The following is a 20,522-nucleotide window of genomic DNA, read 5'->3' on the forward strand; positions in this document are numbered from 1 at the left end:
AGCCATTCTGTGTAGCTGGATCTCAAAGTGTGTGTCATTGAAGAGGAAAGACATTAAAAAACTTGGACTTTATTCTGGAGCCAGTGGGTTCAACCATTGCTGCTGGCTTTCCAGCAGTGCAGGCATTTGATCAAATCTCCCCACAAAGTATGGAAGATGGAACAGAGGCAGAGGGCAAATCAGAAGCCCATCTCTGTAGTCCAGGTGAGAAACGATGAGGACATGAAATGGAGAAGACTTGGCCACGACTGGCGATAGGGGTGAAGGAGACGGGGGAGTTGAGGATGCTGCCTGGGCTAGGTGACCAGGAGGATGGTGTGGATTACGGGGAGCAGTCGCACTAAGGAGCAGGAATGACTGGGGGAAAGCTTTGATTTGTTCAGAGCATAGTAACCACTCCCAAACACTTACTAGGCAGCCGGGAATTGAATCTTTAAAGGCTGGCTCAGATCTTTCAGAGCTGTCCATACAACCAGGGTGGGCAGGCACTGCTGGGAAAGAAAGTCTTGGGAGGCAGAGGGGGATCTTTTCAAAGATAAGGCCCAGCGACTCATATTCAAAAGAAACTTCCATTTGTCCCAGGCATTCACTCAGTTCCTGGAAAATATATAACATCATGGGATTGTCTTGGGGAAAGAATTTATCTTGACATAGCAAGTCCTAGGAATTTAGCTAAAGGAAAACTGATTTTGGAAAGCATTTTGATGAGAATGGGTGTCAAGGCTGAGTCATTAAAGGTTTGCTTAAGGAATGAGAGGTGGCTTAGGTTTGGCAGATGAGGGATCAGCCTCAAACAAGGGTCTTGGGACTATTTGCCCACCACTGACCAAGACATTTTCAAAAGGGTTTCTCTGATTGTATCCTGGTGTCCTCTCTATTTATTAGGGAGTAAAGCAGGTGACAGGTGGGAAGGGAAGAGGGCTTGGGAGTAGGGATGAGGTGGTGAGGACCTCCTATATTTCACATTCTCCTAGGCCAGCCTTGGGGATGGGGAAGGATGGTTTATGCTTAGTACGGGAATGCAGAAGTGCTTCAACTCTGAATCAGACCAGGGCCATGCACATAGCTTACTTAACAGTTAATGTCCACAGAAGATGCTCTGGGAGGACAGAAGCCAGATGCTATTGATGGAGGAATGGAGACTGAACAGAAAAGAAGACATTGCAGCTGAATCATAGACATTACAGGCTTTTCAGGGACTCCCTATATCTAGGGAACCACAGTGGGAGTGGCCCTCACTTGCAAGCACAGTGCCTTGTACACGAGATGTGCTTGGTGATTGCATGAATGAATGTTCTCCTGAAGATGTCAGTTTTCAGGGATGCTAAGATTTAAACCATTATCTCCTAACACTCCTCCCCCTCGACTTACAATTAGGCAGCAATTCCTTGCACAGTCACTGTTGTCATCTTGGTGGGGATCTCTCAGCTCCCCAACATCCCGACTGCACATGAGAAGCTTCTTAAGAAGAAATGCTTCCCACAAAATCGGCTCTGAGCTCTCCTTTATGAAGAGAAGGGCTCCGAGCTTTCTGCAGAGGAGCTCAAAGCCACTTTTCTATAATCAACTACATGCATTAAAGGGAGTGATTTTTTTTAAATTCTCCCCAAGCCAGATTCCATTAATGAAGCCCCATTTAACAGAAGTCAATTTACCAAAAAGAAAAAAAAATTGAATGTAATTGCTTAAATACATTTTATGTTGTACTGCAATAGCAATTTTCTGGGCGAACTTGGAATTCCCCAAGCCCCCTGTAGTGAAGTTAATGTGGACAGAAAGGTTTGAAGGGGAGAATCTCTCTTTGTGTTTCTCTCCTTTAATTATGATTCTAAAAGGGAGCAAAATTAAAGAGGATCCTGGGGGAAGTCAGGAGGGGGAGAACAGGAACAGAATGGAATTCAGCCTAAACTGTTCCACTGCCTTCCTTCATGCTTGCATGTACGTGTCAGTGTAATGTAGTGGCTGAGTGCATAGGCTCTGGATGGGATGGGTGGATTTAAATCCCACCTCTGCCACTTAATAGCTGTGTGACCATGAACAAGTTTCTTTCCCTCTCTGTGCAGCCAGGTGGTGCAGTGAGAAAAGGCATAAAGAGCATCAAGGGCAAAGGCAGAGAAGCACACAAGAAAATGTGTATTCCTGAATACATGAACTCTTCTGTTTGACTGGAGAACAGTGTGTGTGTGTGTGCGCGTGCGCGCGCACGTGCACGCACACTCAGGGTGAAAGGCAGGCAGGCGTCAGACCAGGAAGGCTTCCCTGAGAAGGTGACATTTGTTCAAAGCCTTGGAGGAAGCAAGGGGCTGAGCCAGGTGGAGTTCTGGGAGAAGTGCCAGTGTAGCAGGCAGAGGGCATGTCAACTGCAAAGACTCTGAGGCAGGAGCAGGCCTGGCCAGTTTTGAACAGTGAGGAGACATCTGTGGCTGGAGCATAAAGGATGAAGAGGAGGAGGCAGAAAAAGTAAAGGCACAGTGGCTTTTTCAAGGCCTTGTAGGCTATAGTAAGGTCTTTTGCCCTGAGGATTAGAGCCATTGAATATTAGTTTTGTTTTGATTTGTTTTTCACTAACTCCATTGTAATATAGTTTACATAAAATAAAATTACCATTTAATTTATTTACCTATTTATATTTTGGAGATGCTGTCCAAAATATAATAAATAGGTAAAGAAAACGGGGTCTCATTGTCTTGCCCAGGCTGGCCTCTAACTGCTAGCCTCAAGCAGTCCTCCCAACCTGGCTTCTCAAAACCCTGGGAATACAGGCATGAGCCACTGTGACTGGCTGTAAATTACCTATTTTAAATGTACAGTTCCTTGGAGCTTTGACCAACGTGTACGTCTCATCTAATCAACATCTCATTCAGTACGTAAGACATTACCATCACCCCAAAATGTTCCCTTGTACTCTTTCCCAGCCAGACATTCCCCAGCCTTTATCTCTCACCCCCACCTCTGACAACCACTAATCTGTTTTCTCTCACTAAACTCTTTTGCAGAGTTTCATATGAATGAGTCACTCAGTATATACTCTCAGTATATCCTCTCTGATGGCCCAACATAATGCTTTTAAGAGTCATCCAAGTTGCACGTATTGGGAGTTGGTTCATTTCATTGGAGAGTTTCTAGCAAGGCACGACACCATCCCAATGGCAGAGTCTGATGTGATGATTCTGCCATGTAAGCCCCCAGTTCTTTGATAGATGCCAAGAAAACTCTCAACTGCCCAACATTTATGTCCAGGGAGGCAGGAGCAGAACAGGGTAAAGATGCATGGGCAACACAGGGCCCTGAGAGTTTAAGCCTTGGAAATTAACAATTAACAGGATTTCTAGGAGTGGGTAAAGGTGTGGGAGAAATGGGAGGTGGGAGATGCCTCTTAGGGCTTCTCCTGATCTCACAGGCCAGGGAAGTCTCACTGACTTCCTGCTACAGTCTTGATCATTAATCTCATCCTGCTCTTGAGACCTCAGCACCCTCCCCTCATTCCATTTTGCAATAAAGAGCTTTTGGTCCTGAATTATTCAGGTAAATTCTCCCTACTTCTGCTTCCCTTATATAAATAGCCTCCAAGCTTTGTCACTGAGATAGAGTTGAATTTGGCCTGGAGAAAAAAAAAAACCCACAATACGTTTGTGGCTCCTTAGAAAACTTAAATGACTCAGTCTGTAATAAACTATTTTAAATGGGATCTGGTGAAATACAGTAATTGGTTTTTATAATAGTTTTTAGCATAGCAGTATGGGTTATATTCCTGAAGTTTGGTGTGTGTCAGCATTTTCATTATAGTAAGAATTCAGTTTTGCAGTACGTGAAGCTCCTTGGTTAGTTCTTTTGTTTAATGCATATTTATGAAGACCCACTATGCTGTATGTCTTCCATTTGCACCTCCAGATCCTCTCCCTTGCCTTCTCCTTGCTCCATGCCTGAGAAGACTTACCCAAGGGACTGCATCAGTATGCTCTCTTGCTCTCTGGCTTCCAGTTGGGCTAGATCAACAGGAGAATCAGTAGGAGATTGGAGGAGGGGAAGGAGGACAGTGAGTTATGGGTATTCATTCTTTGTCTCCTCTTGATGGGCTTTTCACGAATTGGCTATAGCCCCAGATTGTGAAAGAAGATCTGGGTCCTATATGGTGTCTTCTTACATGCAGCTCCCTGTTTGGAGATAACTATTTTCTCTCTGCTCCAGGATTGGGAGTGGTAACAAGTCCCCCAGTTGCCAGCCCCAGGATACTGCCCCTCCCTGGTGGTTCCCCCATAGTCAGCCCTCACCTTTATAGTTCCAAGAGTTTGATGAATGACTGTTTCACACAGGGTATAAGGACCTATGTGAAAGATTGTAGAGAAAGGGTATAAGGACCTATGCAAAAAAGTCATTCATCAAGCTCCTGGGACTCTTCTTATATGACTGTGACACGTGTTTTCTGCTGGAACTGTGACATGCCTACTTTGTGTCCAGTATTGTGTTAGATGCTGGAAATCAAGATGAAGAATGGAACAGCAGCTGCCATCACTGACAGCTTGTTATGGCCAGGGACTGTGCTTAGAGCTTTTTTGTGTGTATTTTCTCATTTAATCCTTGCAGTCTTTTAAGGGAGGGGTCGTTATGATCCCCATGTTGTGGATAAGGTCACTGAGTCTCAGAGGGTTTCTGTAGTTTTCCTGAGATCACACAGCTGATCCCTCCAGAGCTCGTTTCTTCACCACTAGGCCACACTGCCCGCTCTGAGGAGTTATCTTGAGGAAACCACACACTTCTATAACTGAATTATAATTTGAATTAAATGTGGTGGCATCACAGAGGAAGACAAAGGAAAATTATAATTATTAAACTAATATGTGCCAGGGACTGACCTCGATTCTTTGTGCATACAATTTCTTATTTATTCCCACAAACTCTTAGGGCTGGTATTACTCCCATTCTCAGAGCATTTTCTGAGGTCCAAGGTCACACTGGTGAAACCCGGATAAGAACCCAAATCTGTGCTTCAAAGTCAAGGAGAGCAGGGAACGCTTTACTGCAGATGTGATACTTAAGGGGCTTCCCAAAGTCATCTTGGGGGACGTGGATGGGCAGGAGAAAGGGTCACAGGTGAATATATTCCAAGCAGAAAAGGCAAAGAACTAGAAAAAGGAAAAAGGATGGAATGCTTAGGGAGTTTAAGCAGGAGGTGCTGTAGTCTGAGGGATCAGTTGCCTCCTCCCAGCAGCTGAGGGAAAGCCAGCAGTGTGATGAGCCCCCGGAGGAGCCATCTCACGCTGCTCAGGCCTAGGGTACTGGAGGGGCCTGGGGTAACACCACCTTCCCTTCCTGCTTCAGAGCTGGGCTGAGGCCCTGGCCCTCAAGGGAAGTGGGGGAACTCCTGAATGCTCATATAACTCCACTGCCCAGCTCTGGTCCCTGAGCCCATCTGCTTCCTGTTCTCACAGGTTCACCGGAGCCAGCCTCCCAGCCCCCGTTATCAGCAGCAAGAACTGGCTGCGACTGCACTTCACATCGGATGGCAACCACCGGCAGCGCGGATTCAGTGCCCAATACCAAGGTAGGCAGGTCCCAGGACCGTCCGACTTCCTCAGCGGGCAGCGGAGATGACACCTGGAGGGCTCATCGCCTCCCCATGCTGGGGTGTGGCTTCAGGCTTCCTTGGCTTCTTTGTACGTTTCTATTTGCAGACTACAGGTCTGCACATTTGCATTTCTGCATCTGCCCTTGTCTTTTGCCCCAGACAGGGATGTTTCCCAAATTATGTAGCTGGAGCTGCCCCTCACAGGCCAGGCTAATCATAATAGTGAATACCAGGTGCCTGCTAAGAGCCAGGCACAGTTCTAGGCACTTGACGAGCACCATCTCCTTTTATCTTCATCATTAACCCTGCAAAGGAAACACGGTCATCACCTCACTTTATGGACAAGGAAGCTAAGGCTCAGAGTGGTTAAGCCAATTTCCCAAGGCCCTCCGAACTCCTGCCTTTTGAGTCCAGAGCCCACCCTCTTAATCACCAGCTTTTGCCGACCTCTGCAGCCTACATTTCTACTCTTTTTCATTTTATCTAGAACACGAATATATTCCAGAATCACTTTAGGGAGCATGCTAGCTTTGATGCTCAAATCTGTGACGAACTGTCTAGTGGCAACAGATCAGACCAGGAATGGCAGGTGGAGATCGCAGCTAAGCAGATTTCTCCTGCAGTAATGAAGAATTTCCTAACCCAAGAACCGCCTATAAAAAGGAATGGGTTAACCCAGAAGCAAGGAGCTGTCTGTAACTGGAGGAGATCCAAAAATCCAGCTGATAGATGGGAGCGGACCAGCACATTCCTTTTCGACATTGAGTGTATTCAAAGTACTCAGCATTTATAGAGATAAACACCAAAGGTTGGCCTCATAACGTGCTCATTAAGCCTTTAACTATTACCATTCTCAGATTGTTATTGGTTTTAACAGAATAGACAGCAAGCTTATATTGTGCACCTATTAAGTATAAGGACCTGTGTGAACCCTGGGCTCTGAAGCCAAATGCCTGCTGGCCCACCCTTGAGGTAGCATAGGGCAGAGTAGAGCTCCCTCCACAAGGCCCCTGGGGCCAGGCTTTCTGGCTGGAAACTGGGATGAAAGCAGCCCCGAAGGAAGAAGCGTTACCTTCAAAATCTGAACCTTTTAGGAACGGCTTAATTTACTTAGCCTTGGGTATACACATTTGAAATATCTAGAAAGTAAACAAGAAACCAACTTGGTTCAGTAGCGTAACAGAGCCTTACGCCGAGATCTTTCTTGGAGATGTTTTTCCACTGCTGAGGCTGGGTCTTTGTGTGAGTGGAACAGCTGTCTGTATCTTCCTGCTGTGTTGTTCAAAAAACAAAAGCGGAGATGAATGTTATAATTTTATCTGATTAAGTAAGTGCTGGGTGTTTCTAATATCTCAAGTTACTGAGGGCCCATTTGTCAGTTTTTAAGGTTAAGGTTTGATGCCAGCAATGGGCAGTAAGAACCCAAGCCAGGCAGTCTCCAGATCACACATCGATTCCACATCTGTGCACGCCAGGCCCCGTGCTAGGCACTGTAGGTGCATTGCCCCACTCAGTACTCCCCACAGTACAGTGATACTTTTGTTTTTATTTCTGTTTTTTTTTTCTTTCCTCCAGCTGAGGAAGCTGGAGTTCAGAGAGGTTGTGTAACTAGCTCAAGATCACACAGCCCGTGAGCCGTAAAGCTCTAATTCATTCACAGACCTCTGTGAGTATTCGCAGAATTACAGGGCCTCCTCTTATGGTGCTTTGGGTGTCTTCCCTTTCCTATTAACCAGTAGCTTTCAAACTTTGTTTTGTTCATCTCACCCTACTGTAAAACAAAAAAAAAAAAAAAATCACAACCCAGTATAAGCATACATCTGTAGAACTAAAAGGAAAATATGACCAAGTGGTATTTACTATGTACAATGTGCTCTGAAAATGTCATTTGTATTTTTAAATGCTAGTTGCAGCCTCTAAATTAATTTTACAAGTCTGCTGCAGGGAACAACTCACGATCTAAAAAGCACTGTTTTAGTTGCAAATTTCTTTTTTTTTTTTTTTTTTTTTTTTTTGAGACTGAGTCTCGCTCTGTCGCCCAGGCTGGAGTGCTGTGGCCGGATCTCAGCTCACTGCAAGCTCCGCCTCCCGGGTTCACACCATTCTCCTGCCTCAGCCTCCCGAGTAGCTGGGACTACAGGCGCCCGCCACCTCGCCCGGCTAGTTTTTTGTATTTTTTAGTAGAGACGGAGTTTCACCGTGTTAGCCAGGATGGTCTCGATCTCCTGACCTCGTGATCCGCCCGTGTAATTGCAAATTTCTTGAAAGCAGGCCCTCTCCTCTGTTCTCTCTCTCATCCTTAGCATATCCCAGAATGAAGTTTTGCATGTTAGTGTGTGCCAGTGTATAAAGAGGACTTGCTAGATTTTTAGGCACTTGGCATTTATTACTTTGTTCAACCCTAACAGCAACTGTGTGAAGGAGATACTACTACTCGTCCCATTTTACAGTTGAGGAAAGAGAGTCATAAGGTAACTAGCTGGCTGAGGTCTCATTAACAGTATGTAGCAGCCAGGATTTGAAGCCCAGCAGTGTTAATTAGGGTCTGGCATGCTCAATTATTGTGATTCTGTTAATAAATGATTCTTCCTTGAAACCTACTTTTTCTAGTGTTTTCCTGACCGAGGCTGCATAGTGCAAGGATATACAGTGATCGTTTAGTAACTCCACTGGTGCCTGCCTGAAGCAATGTTTCTCAGCCTCAGCACTATTGACATTGTGAGCTGGATAATTCTTTGTTGTGAGGAAGTGTCCTGTGCATAGCAGGATGTTTAGCAGCATGCTTGGCCTCTGCCCATTAGATGCTAGACACAGTGCAGTAGGAGGGAGCCACAGGAACCAGCAGCCAATAGCAGCCCCTCCCACACACACACACACAGTCATGACAACCAAAAAAGTCTCCAGACATTGCCAAATGTCCCTATGTGTATAAGCACCTCCAGTTGACAACTACTACTCTAAAGGAATAAAAACTTTGGAGCCAGTAAAGACCAAGCTAAGCTTTATTATTGCAAATACATCCTAAAACAGTGGCAGAAATAGATTTCAGTCAGGAGTCGAGCAGGAGACAGAAGGAATACTGTACAGCTTTAACGGTAGAGGGTTTAGTGAAGGCACCATGTACAGAGGTGAGGGTGGAGCTAAAGGAGCCCACAAGAGATGGTGAGGCCCCTGAGGACTAAACAGCAGGTGACCTACACCACCACTAGGTGTGCAAAGGGACCAGGGAAGAAGATGGCGAGAGCTGGAACCACAGAAGAGAGTGCTGCCCCTTGGCAGACCTGAAAAGCTATTCCCCACCCACAGTGCAGGAGGAGGAGACCACAGGGATCCATAGTAGCCAGTGCACAAGGAGGGGATTAGGGGATCAGTAGCTTGACCTGTCTCCTCTCTCCCTCCCATCCACTGTGCTTCCCATCTGCCAATCCAACAGGAAGCCAGGAGCAAGGGAACAGAGGCCCTGCTCTGTCCTGCTCCGTGCCCTGGGATCCTGGCTGGCATTACCACCAGGCTCCCTTGCTCTCCAGCAGTCCACAGAGGTCAGCTTTCTGGGACACAGAGCAGGGCAGAGAGGTTTAAAGAATGGACCTGGAAGGGCAGGGGAAGAACCATTGGCATTGGATCAGTTTCACCCACAGTCAGCTTTGTGGCACTAGATTCCTAAGTGATTTATGGCACTTCAGAGCTAATGATTACCAACTTCTAATGGTATTGACAGATATTTTTTCCCAGATAAACAAAAAGAAGTAAACTTAAAGTAAAAGATAACCTACAACATAGTACATTATTTTCTTGTCTCAGTCCAATCAGAATTTAGGATGTTTGTGGCCAAACACAATTTTACCTAATACCACAGGGTATTAGAAGGCCTGAGTTCTAGTCGGGCTCTGCTTCAGACTGGTTATCAGGAGGTCGGCAACTGTGTTCAATTTAACAAGCATTTTGGAGTGACATTACTATGTGACAGCAAAAAAGATGAATGCTACTAGGCCAATCTCTGCTCTTAAGGAGAACAGGTTAAAGAGAGGCACAGACATAAATCTATAACTTCTGTACAGCATGATAAGAGCTGTAACTGAGGCCTGATTAAGAGTTCCAGGGCTAGAGATAAAAGGGCAATTAGTTTTGCCAGAAGGATTTAAGGAAAGCCAAAAAAGAGGCAGTGACTTAAATGTGGGTCTCAGAAAGATGCCAGACAGACCATGGGAAGACGTGTTCCAGGTCAAGCAAAGGCAAGAAAGCATGAAACTACCACTTCTAATGAACCACAACTATTTCCATGCATCTAAAGCAGCGGTCACAGACCAAATCCAGCCCTCCACCTGCGTTTGTATAGCCCTCTATCAAAGAATGGGTTTTACATTTTTTAACAGTTAAAGAAAAGAAATTGAAAAAAAATAATATTTCATGGCACATGAAAATTGCATGAAATTCACATTTCGGTGTCCATAAAGGTTTATTGAAACACAGCAACGTTCATTCATTTACACCTGGTCTACGGCTGCTTTAGCACTACTAGGGCAGAGCTGAGCAGTTTATGACTGAGACAAGTGGCCCACAGGCCTAATATATTTACTACCAGGCCCTTTACAGAAAAAGTTTGCCAACCTAGAGGTAAGTCTGCCGCCTAGAGAAAAGCAAGCAGGAGAGGTAGCAAGCACTGAGGCTGGGAAGTGTGGTAATGGTCAGTAGAGTGGTCAGTACTGTGAAAGCCTCAGTAGAGTTGGGCTTGATTCCATGAGTCATAGATAAGAAGTGATCAGAAGTTGTTAATGAGAGGGGAGACATGATCCCCTTTTCATTTTAGGAAGATCTTTGCCCTAGAATCCAAACTGAGAAAATGGTTAAGAATCTTGGGGAACTGGTAACAAGAGCCAGAATTTAAACAGGAGTGAAGAAGAAAAGGAAGGGACAGACCAAACCTATTTCTGGTAAACCTCACTGGACTCATGACTAGTTAGATTTGGTGGGAGTGGGAGGGGATGGGGTTGAAGAAGATGAAGGAGTCAGGGATGAATCTAGCTTAAGTGGTTTAAAAAAATGATGTTAACAAAGATGGTCTGGGGCAGAGACAGATGGGGAATGAAGTTTGCTTGGGACACATTGATTCTGGGTAATGTTGGGATGTCAGGGATTGGGAGACTAGCGAGCAGTTGACTATTCTTTGGGTCTGTAGCTCAGGGAAGAAGGGTCTGGGCTAGAGATAATGATGTGAAAAGTTCAAACCAAAGTAGAGGCTGAGACCACCATTCCCCTCCCCACGTATAACGTGAGAAGATAGGGCCAAAAAAGTGGTTTTCAAAATGGGTTCCTTGGAGACTAACAGGTCTTCCAGCATGGTTTGATAGGGGCTGAGTGGGTGGGACTTCAGGTTTCCACCCCTACTTCAACCTGAGCAGTTTCTCTTTGAAGTATTTTATGTAGTGGGTATTTACCTAAGAGTATGTTAAAATGATAAGTTCCTGTAGCTAAAGTGTTTGGCAACCACAGGACTTTAAAGTTCCTTAAGAGTTTTTTTTTTCAGTTCTGGTGGGCGGGCCTATTGAGGTTGTGTAATCAATCTGTCTGCTTCCCGGCCAGGAATGTTGCACGTCTATGGAAATGATGGTGAGAAGAGCCTTTCTTAATGTACTCAATGGCTGCTAATCACGACTGGTGAGGGGCTTCCCTTGCTGGGAGGACAGCACCCTCATTATCTCCCTCCTTATCTGTAGAGAGGGGCTCTTATTAACCCTACAGGGCTATTGGAAATGAAAGAAGATCCCGGTATAAAATACCTGGCACTTGGTAGATTCTGAGGAAATGGAACCCTCAGTCCTCATACTCATCAATCACTTTGACTCGCTTGTTAAATGGTGAAACCCTTGCACAGTGAGAAAGAGCTGGCTCCTCTGGCTCTTCCTTAGACACCTGCTCTTTGCCTTCCACTCCGACCTAATGATCATCATTTGGCCCCTCCCTTCAGTCAGATCCCAGCCTGCCTTTCCTATACCTGTCACTGCCTCTCTTGCCAAGTCAACCCTGCTGACTGAGAGATGGAAGATATTCCACAGTGAAAACCATTGGCTTCTCTGCCTTCTGGAAGTACTGCACTGAGTTTCAGTTATCTGCAGAATAAACTTATTCATTTGAAAATGTTTGCATTGACTGAGATGGTTGAGGCTTTTTATAATAGCAAGCTGAAGCTTCTGTTTTCCATTGAACATGTTGGGTTCTTGCCTGTGACTTATCTTCAATCTCAGGCCAAAATGAAAGGGCTTCAGGCATCCCGTGATCCATGATCTGATTCTTTTGTCCTCTTCTTCTTGGCCTGCTGATCTGCCAAACTTTCCAGCCTAATGTCCAGGTTCTGCACCTCCAATGGTCTCTGCAAAAATTGCAGGCTTGTTGCTACTTGGCTCAGGAGCCCAGGGTCCACAAAACTGAGCTTGTGAGTTCAGCCCAGAGGAAGCCTGTTACTGATGCATGAACACAAAATATGGCACCCATGAACTCACCAGGTTTCTAGTGTAACCCACTCCTTTTGACAGGAAATGAATTTAAAGCACATATTCTTATAACAGTCATTCATTCACTCAGTCTATCAAACTGTTATTGGGAAACTTCTGTGTGCCTGGCTCAGTGTCATCACAGAATATAGATGCACAAGCTCATGGGGCAACAGCTAGAAGAACAGGACATGATTTTGCAGTGCAATGGGGTTTCAACAGAGGTCTGAAGGAAGTCTTGAGGAGGGCAGTGACTTCTACCTGAGAGATGTAGACACCCATAGGGAGGCAATAACATTTGAGTGAGGTCCTGGGGACCTACAAGTAAGAGGTAGCCAGGCAGAGAAGGGGAGGAAAGAATGTTCCAGGTAGAGAAAACAGTATTGCTTAGGCCGCATAGGGTATCAAAACCAAGAACCAATGGCTAGAGTGATTTCTTAAACATCTCTCCTTTCTCTCATCATTGTCTCCAGCTGAATTCACCGAAGTTAGTGAATAACCCCACATGGCTTATTAATAATGGCAAAGCACTATTCTGGGAACTAGAACATGCTACTCCCAACACCACTTCCTATTTACCATGCCAGATCCTTCTCTTCCTTAGGAATTCCAGTGGTCTCAGTTTTGGTGTGGTTAACCGAGAAACCACCGAAGCAGCATCCAACAAAGCACTTTTTACAACCTTAGTTGAGTTGATGGCCATTTTTTCTACCGTTTTCAGAAAATCTCTGAGCATAGTGCATAACCGGCTTCTGGGGAGCTTTGCATAATTTTCTCAGCTGTCGGTGGGTGATCCTTCAACACCTGAATTCTTAGCAACAGCTATTGCCAGAATTTTGAGTGTTCTTTTAATTATTTTTATACTAACTTACTCTTCATTAGCTGGAGCAGTGAATCTAAGGATGAAATGTACCAAGCCAAAGCACCCAAATGATACCTTTTTCAACAGTAACTCCTGTAGCATTCAGTGTATCTGACTCTATTTTTTTTTCATTGTCTTCCACATCATTTTTCCCATCAACCTTCAGCACAGCTACTGCATCCAAAATTTTGCCAGATGTTCTTCTAGTTTTCCTTTTTCATAGACACTAATAGTAACTAACTGCTGAATTATTTCTTGCATATTTTTCTCAGTTTGAGTCTTGTCACCTTTTCCTTTGAAGAACATGGCATCATCTTTGGTCACAGTGACTGCTCCAACTTTTCCTAAGTCATGAAACTGAACATCTTCAAGCTTTAAGGTCAAGCTCTCTTTTCCAAACACCATACCATCATAGCAATAGCTTTGTTTGGTCTTTCTGTGTCACCAAAGCCTGGAGCTTTGACTACCGTAGCCCAAATGCCAACTTTTATCCTATTTTAAATGATCGTACTGAGAGCATCTTCAGCAATTATGACCAAAGACTTTCAATGGACATTGGCAATTTTAAGGGTGGATATAATTGACTGCTTACCGGAAATCCCAAGCATCCTAGAATTCTCCTTTCTGGACTTTTGATATGTTATTCAAGTAGGGAGAGACGTAATCTTGGTCCATCTCTGTTGTCTAATTCATTCAGTGTTTTTCTGTCCTTTACTGTGATGACACCCTTCCAACCTTTGTGATTACATCAGAAATGATATTGCTGATTTCTTTGTCTCCATTTGCAGACATTGTGTAAATGGAGAAATCTCTTCAGGAGTTGTCACGGGTTTAGGCTGCTTCTTAAGTTTGGTAATTATAGTATCAACACACAACATCACTCCTTTCCTGGTTTCCACTGGATTAACACTTTTGCTAATCTCTACCAAGCCTTGCATGGTGACAGAGCATGCCAGTACAGCAGCAGTGGTGGTACCACCCCAGCCTCTTCATTTGTGTGTTGGCAACATCCTGATCAAATCTGGTGCCAATATTTATCTTGTAAGTCAATTGACCTGCAGCAGACACATCATCCTTTGTTACTTTGAGGCTTCCCTATCTCTGTTCAGGAACCACTGTTCTTCCCTTTGACATCATAGTAATGGCTACAGCACCTGCTAAAAGGTCTGTACCTTGAAGCATTAGGTCTCAAGCATGTGCACTGGATTTTCCATCTTTGGGATAACTCTAAGTGAGATGAGGAACCAGTGTGCCAAACCCTGGCTTCATCTGGCAAAGGAGTGTGGGTAATGAAAGCATTTCTGCAGGACAGGTGGCTAAATGACGAGGCAGCCTTAGCTATAAGGGAGGGACAGAATGAAGGATGCACACCCAACAATTTTTCAAGTAGGAAAAAGGCAAGGTCAGATTTCAGTTTTTGAAAGATCACCCCCTGTGACTTTTTAAAAGATGGGCTAGAAGGGATGAATCTGCAAAGAAAACTCTAGCAAAAGAGGATGAGTATAGGTAGGGGAGTGTCTTAGAACATTGAAAGAAGGATACACATTGGAGAAATTGTATAAGGCTGAGCAAATTGGATTTGGTGAAGGAGTAGTGGCAGGAAAGGAAAAGATAGTTCAGCGAGCAAGACTGCCAAGTGGCAGGGCAAGGGGAATGACCAAGTTTAGTGGAGGGGCTCACCCTCATAAAGAGAAGTCTGAATCCATTGGGAAGAAAAGAAGATGCAGATTCCCTCCACTTCTTGACTCCCAGAGCCTTGGAGACAGGTTAGGCCTCCCTTTGCTCTCTCCTCCCCTAACGGGTCCTTGTCTCCCACTAGCTCAGCCCAATAACTCATGCTGCAGACTAGAGAGGCATTTGTATTGCCAGATTCTTCTAGCTAAATGTGTACCATGTGTCCCGCTAACCTTTACAACAGCGGGAAAATGTCTTGTAATTAACCAGAATATAAAGGATGAATGGAGCAGCCTGGCAGTCTCCTGTAGTCATTATCATTCGGAGGAGATGAATGTACCTAGTAAGATTTCCATCAACCAGTTACAGTCAGCGCTCTTCCCTTGGGAGTCCTGACTTTGTTCACATACAGTAAAAACCGTGCACAGTGTATGTGTATGACGTGTATGACTTCTTTTTTGTATGTGAATATTTGTATCCATGTGTTTACATGTGCATGAATATGTACTTGTGAGTGTGCTTGTTGTAGGAGAAATGTGCATGTATACATGGGTAAGTGCACAGTACAAGAAGCAGCCCAGTGAATATTAAGCATACTATCAGGGGGTGTGCATTCAATTGTAGCCAGACCATGGAGCCAGCCCCAGGCTCCATTTTACCTCCACTGCGTTGATAGTTACAGAATCTTCTTTTCACAGACAAGTGGTTCAGTATAATATCATTGGCACAAGGCTAGTGGGTGCTCCATGAAAAAAATCCATGTACAAACATCATAAATGAGTACATCCCAGAAATTCTCTAGGTTCTTTCTATTTTGTTCATCTTACTGTTTTGACCTTCTTTTCTTACTGGGTCTGCTGGTAGTACACTCTGGAGTTCTGGAGACCTGCCCTTGTTCTCTGACCCTTCACAACCTGGTCTTTCCCAGTCTGTTGAGTTAGCTCTTCAATGATCTTATTTCATGGCTGATTTCCCATGGTGCTGCACATTCCATGATCACTCATCACCCCACCCACCTGGGCAGACTGTTACAAAAACAGGATGGCTAAATATAACTCCCTGGGATTGCTCAAAAACTGAGACCCCAGCATCTGGAGGTGATGTCTTAATGCTAATGTTCCTGGTGATGTGGATCTTGCCTAGAGCTTACCCCTCACTGAAGGAACTTACATGACCCGTCAATCAGCTCCCATATGGTGTGTGCCAACTGTAGGTTCTACCACCCCAGCGCCTGGGCCCCAGTCAGCTGGGCCTGAATATGTATCTTGTAGAGTTTGTGTTGTTGGTATGCAGAACCCTTGCCCAAAGAGCTGTGACTCCTGTATTTCCCTGGGCTAACATCATGAGGACAAAGACTCTATCTGTGGATTCTAATGTGCATCCGACGACCATGTGGTGGCTACAGGCAACCCTGGTGATGCAACCTCTCAAATCCAGCTCAAAGTGGTAATCACCAAATTCATATGTACATTATGGAGCTCCCTGCAGCTTTTCAGGCTCCTTCTCACTTGGTTCTCACCTCGACAAATGCCATCCTATGCTAAGTAGCAGGAAGTAAAGGAGGAAGAACAGAAGTTAGCTCAAGCTTGGGATGCATAATGACATCATCCATTACTAGAAGCAGCCCAGTGAATATTAAGCACAGATCTACTAGGTAAGGCAGTCTTTCCCTGGGGAGGAACAAGTGAAGAGGGTGGACACAGAAATCAGAAGGATTCCTTCTGGGCCCTTGAGAGAGGCAAGGAGCAGGAGACTTTTCCTCAATGCAACCGTGAGAAGAGAGGAAGGGGAGGCTTCCTCTTAGCATCGCCTCCCCTCATGGCCATGCATATCTCACAGTCCCCACATCAGCCCCTACAAGGAAAAGCCAAGCAGCCTTGCCCCTGGGAATGGCCTCTGTGGTGCTGATCCCCTTCCTCATTCCCCATCCTCTAGTGACACTAGAGCCGGAGACAAGGAGACAACGAAGACTCTTTCTTCACCTCCTACTCGACCAGGTGCCCTGAACCATCTCCACAGACCTGACCACAAATGGGCCACACTGGGTCATAGAGACCCCTCACCCACTGCTGCCCTGATGCTGGGGCACTAGGGGTTTCAGGTTCAAATTGTCGCGGTGCTGAAACTGCTCCTGTTCTCCCAGGGATGGTGAATCAGAGGGCTATCCCCCTGCCGCACTGTATTAGCTAGGCTTGAATAATGTATGTTTCCCTACTAATGCCCTCTGTTTGATCATGTGTTCACGTTAGTGTTCATTGGAAATTTTCCTGCTGGATACACACGGAGAGTAATGCACATTTATAATAACAGTTTGAATGCATGTTGGGAGGCTATGACTCTGTGGTAATAACTGAATTTTATCAGGCATTCAGATTAGACAGTGAGTTGCCTGCCAGGGAACAAACCCTTGGGGAACTTTTTCATGTAGCCAGAGTTGGGGGACTGGGAGGCAGCCTTCCTTGCATATCTGATTACTGTGAGCTTTGATTTGGGGATTGGCATGTTACCTCAAGTCCAGAGCAAATACCTGAGTTTTCAGAGCCTGAGCTTGGGAGCAGATCCTGGAGAATGTTGACAGTTTCCTTGGGATTGCTTTGGGTGCAGATCACAAAAAAAGAGGCTGAAGTTCAGTGAAGAACACAGCTGCTTCCTGGTTGTGTGACTTATAGCAAGTCACTTAAACTACTCTGAACCCTGATTTGATTATCTGTGGAGTAGGTATAATAACTACCAGTCAAGGTTGTTGAAAGTATAAGGACCAAATGAAATGATTCTAGGCATTGAGGATACACCCATGAATAAAAATTCCTGCCTTTGTAGAGCTTACATTGCAATGTGGAGTGACAAAAATAACTACATAAATGGTATAGTACGTTAGAAAGTTGGGAAGATAAAGTTGGGAAGGAGACAGGGAGAGCTGGGGTTGCAGGTGTCATTTTAATGGAGTGGTCAGGGAAGGCCTCAGTGAAGAAGTGGTGTTTGCACAAACACTTAAGGGAAAAGGGGAGCAAGTTGTAGAGATACCTGGGGGAAAGCCTTTTGGGGAATTGGCAGGCTGAAGCAGAAGCATGCCTGGCATATTGTAGGCACATCAAGGATGCCCATGAGGCTGCAGATGAGTGATCGAGGCCAAATACAGGGTCAGAGAGGTCATGGGGAGAACAAATTGGTCTTGCAGGCCGTCTTAAGGACTTTTACTCTAGAAAAGATCAGTTGCCACGGATGAGTTTTGAGCAGAGATATAATATGGTTTTATTTACATTTTAATAGGATCCCTCTGGTTCTTATGCTAACAACAGACTATATAGGGACAAGGGTGGAAAATGGGAGGCCATAGTCATGAAGGGAAAGGTATCGCAGACTTGGATCAGGATGATAGACAATGGAAATTGTGAGAAGTGGTTCCCTTTGGGATATATTTGGAAGGATTTGCTGATGGATTGTGCATGGGTTTGAGAAAGAGGAGTCAAGGACGCCGCTTTAAGTAAAGAACTTGTAAAGTACCCTGGACCTGGCATATAGGAAGTGCCCAGTTACAGTTATTGTCACCACTGCTGGGTATCAATCTGAGCAGGGCTAAGTCAGCAGGCGAGGCCGGCTGGAAGATGGCACAGCGGGGAGCTGGGATTGAACAGCTGCTCCATGGCACATAACCAGAGACAAGGAGAAGCTGTTAGAGGCCAAGAGAATGCCTTGGGTAATGGGGGTCGTCAGACCAAAGGAGGCTAATGGGTACAGAGGAATGGCCTTTGGAATTATGGAGTTCTGGCTCTGGCACCTTTTGTGTGCTATTTGACAAAGTTCTGATGAACTGAGGACTAGGCTGGACTTAGTGACAGGGTCAAAGCCAGATCTGATCCATCAGGCACCCACTTGAGTCAGGCACCATCTCCCAGTGACCTCCAGGACTCAGCTTCCCCTGCCCATAAGAGGTTGGCTTATGTAGACTGGGCTTGACTTGGCTAGTTCGCTCTTCCCCATGTGTCTCTTATCCTCCTGGGAGCAGCTACATTGTCTCACAATGATGGCAGACATGCAAGAGGCCAAGCCTAATCTGGCAGGTGCTTTTAAGCCTTTGAACACATCAAGGCCTCCAAATTTCCCATGGCCAAAGCAAGTCACAAGGCCAAACCCAGAGTCAACGAGTGGGGGAATGTACTCCACCTCTATAATGGGGGGAGCTAAAAATCATATTGCAAATGGTGAGAATACAAGGAGCAGCAACAATCTGGGCCCATAATCTGATCTACCATACCCTGTCAGGGCTGGCTCAGAATTGAGGTAGGAAAGAAGCTGCAGAGAAGCAGACGTGGGCTGCAAGACTGCACACGTCAATATTCGTGAAAAGTTTGCTGAGGAGCAGGTTGAATTCGGTAGTTCTAGTGAAATCTCAGACATCTGTGAGAGGCTACCGGGGGAGTCGCAGAGCCCCTCAAAGCCCACCCGGTGGGAAACCACATTTTTGGCCTCCCCTAGGGGGCCAGCCTTGATATTAACTTTTCCTTCATGTCTGAGGTCCTATTGCACTTGACTGCTACCCTTGGAATGTCCCAACCCAGAGAAGTTCCTGACTTTGACCCATCATGGAATTTTCCAAGGCACACGAAGGGATCCTTCTGGAGGGACCCTTATTGCTGGTCACAGGCAACAACTCACATTGTTTTTCCTCTTACCTCCTTTCTAGTCAAGAAGCAAATTGAGTTGAAGTCTCGAGGTGTGAAGCTGATGCCCAGCAAAGATAGCAGCCAGAAGACATCTGTGTGTAAGTGTCCGCCCGCCAGCCCGCCTGCCGGGCCTCTTGCTCGAGGTCAGACACCCAGGCACTAAACCATGGGGAAGCCAGATGATGCTGGAATGACTTCCCTTCAACCCTGCTTCCTCCATCCTGGGCTCTGGGCTTGGACACACTGACCCAGCGGCCAAAGAGCAGCCCTAGGGCCTGTCCTTTGCCTTCTCCTCCTCCTCTTCCCATTTTCCTCCTTTTTCCTCTTTCTCCCTCACTTCCCATTCGAACTGCAGTCCAGGGAGTCATTACTGCTACATTTCTCTCTTTATTTTCCTTTTGAATCACTTCCACCTGCTAAGACAGTCCTCGTTCGGCTCCTCTTTTAGGAGTCAATAACCTTGGGCTGGGATCTTGGGGGCTGCAGGGCCCCAGTTCCAGCTCCCAAGGCCAGATTGGGAAATGGAGGCAGGGGAATGACGAGCAACCTCCTCCAAGGGCCCCTGGACCTGGCTGGGCAAAGAGAGGACTGGGGAAGTGGTGGGGGTCGGGGGGGTGTTCCTGCCTTGGGCCCATGGGGAAGAACTGGGGGCTCTCTTCTTGGGCAAGGGGAGGATGACATCTTTGAGAACATGTTCCTGCTACCAGTGTTGGGAAGGTTATTAGGGGTCTAGTTCTGGGGAATGGTCTGGAATGTGGGTCCCAAAAACACCTGCTCAGGGCCTGTGCTAAGGGGCTTTTGAGCTAAAGCCCAGGAAGGGCTGGGGAAGGTTCTGGGTACCTCCACAAGACTGGGCTTGAAAGCAGGGGAGGTTTTTCCAGAAACCTTCCACTTTCCTTCTGGGCCGAGTGGTAGGGAGCTTTCCTTGGTCCTCCAAATGACTGACCTGGTTTTCCTTCTCCTTCCCTCCTTTTGCCCTTCTCCTGCATCTCCGGTCCTCTCTCCCTCCACTTTTTCTCCTCTTGCCACTTTTTGCTCCATTATTCTTCTCATCCTTCTGCTCCCCCCTCTTCTCTCCCTGCTTCTCGTCCTGTGCCTGACTTGCTCCTCCCACCCTCCCCGTTCCTCCCCTTCCATCTCGCCTCCATGTGCTCACTTTCCTGGAGATGCTAGAAGTACTTATTGAGGAGAGAAGGACGCAGAGTGGCACCGGTGGTTTCCGAGCTCTGTGCCGATGTGTGTGGCCGGGAGAACATCAGGGCAAGAGG

The 20,522-nt window shown here is 46.0% G+C and overlaps 1 protein-coding gene across 1 annotated transcript in view; it reads left to right on the top strand.

The window, feature by feature from the left end:
• CSMD2 (CUB and Sushi multiple domains 2) overlaps nt 1-20,522 on the top strand; it is a 649,885-nt gene that overhangs the window by 321,128 nt on the left and 308,235 nt on the right. The window contains exons 6-7 of the mRNA XM_015134762.3: nt 5,430-5,542; nt 19,275-19,352. Of these exons, the coding sequence (XP_014990248.3) occupies nt 5,430-5,542; nt 19,275-19,352 (191 nt within the window). The remainder of the gene's footprint in view (nt 1-5,429; nt 5,543-19,274; nt 19,353-20,522) is intronic.

This window comes from Macaca mulatta, chromosome 1 (genome assembly GCF_049350105.2).
Source record: "Macaca mulatta isolate MMU2019108-1 chromosome 1, T2T-MMU8v2.0, whole genome shotgun sequence".
Classification (NCBI taxonomy): domain Eukaryota; kingdom Metazoa; phylum Chordata; class Mammalia; order Primates; family Cercopithecidae; genus Macaca; species Macaca mulatta.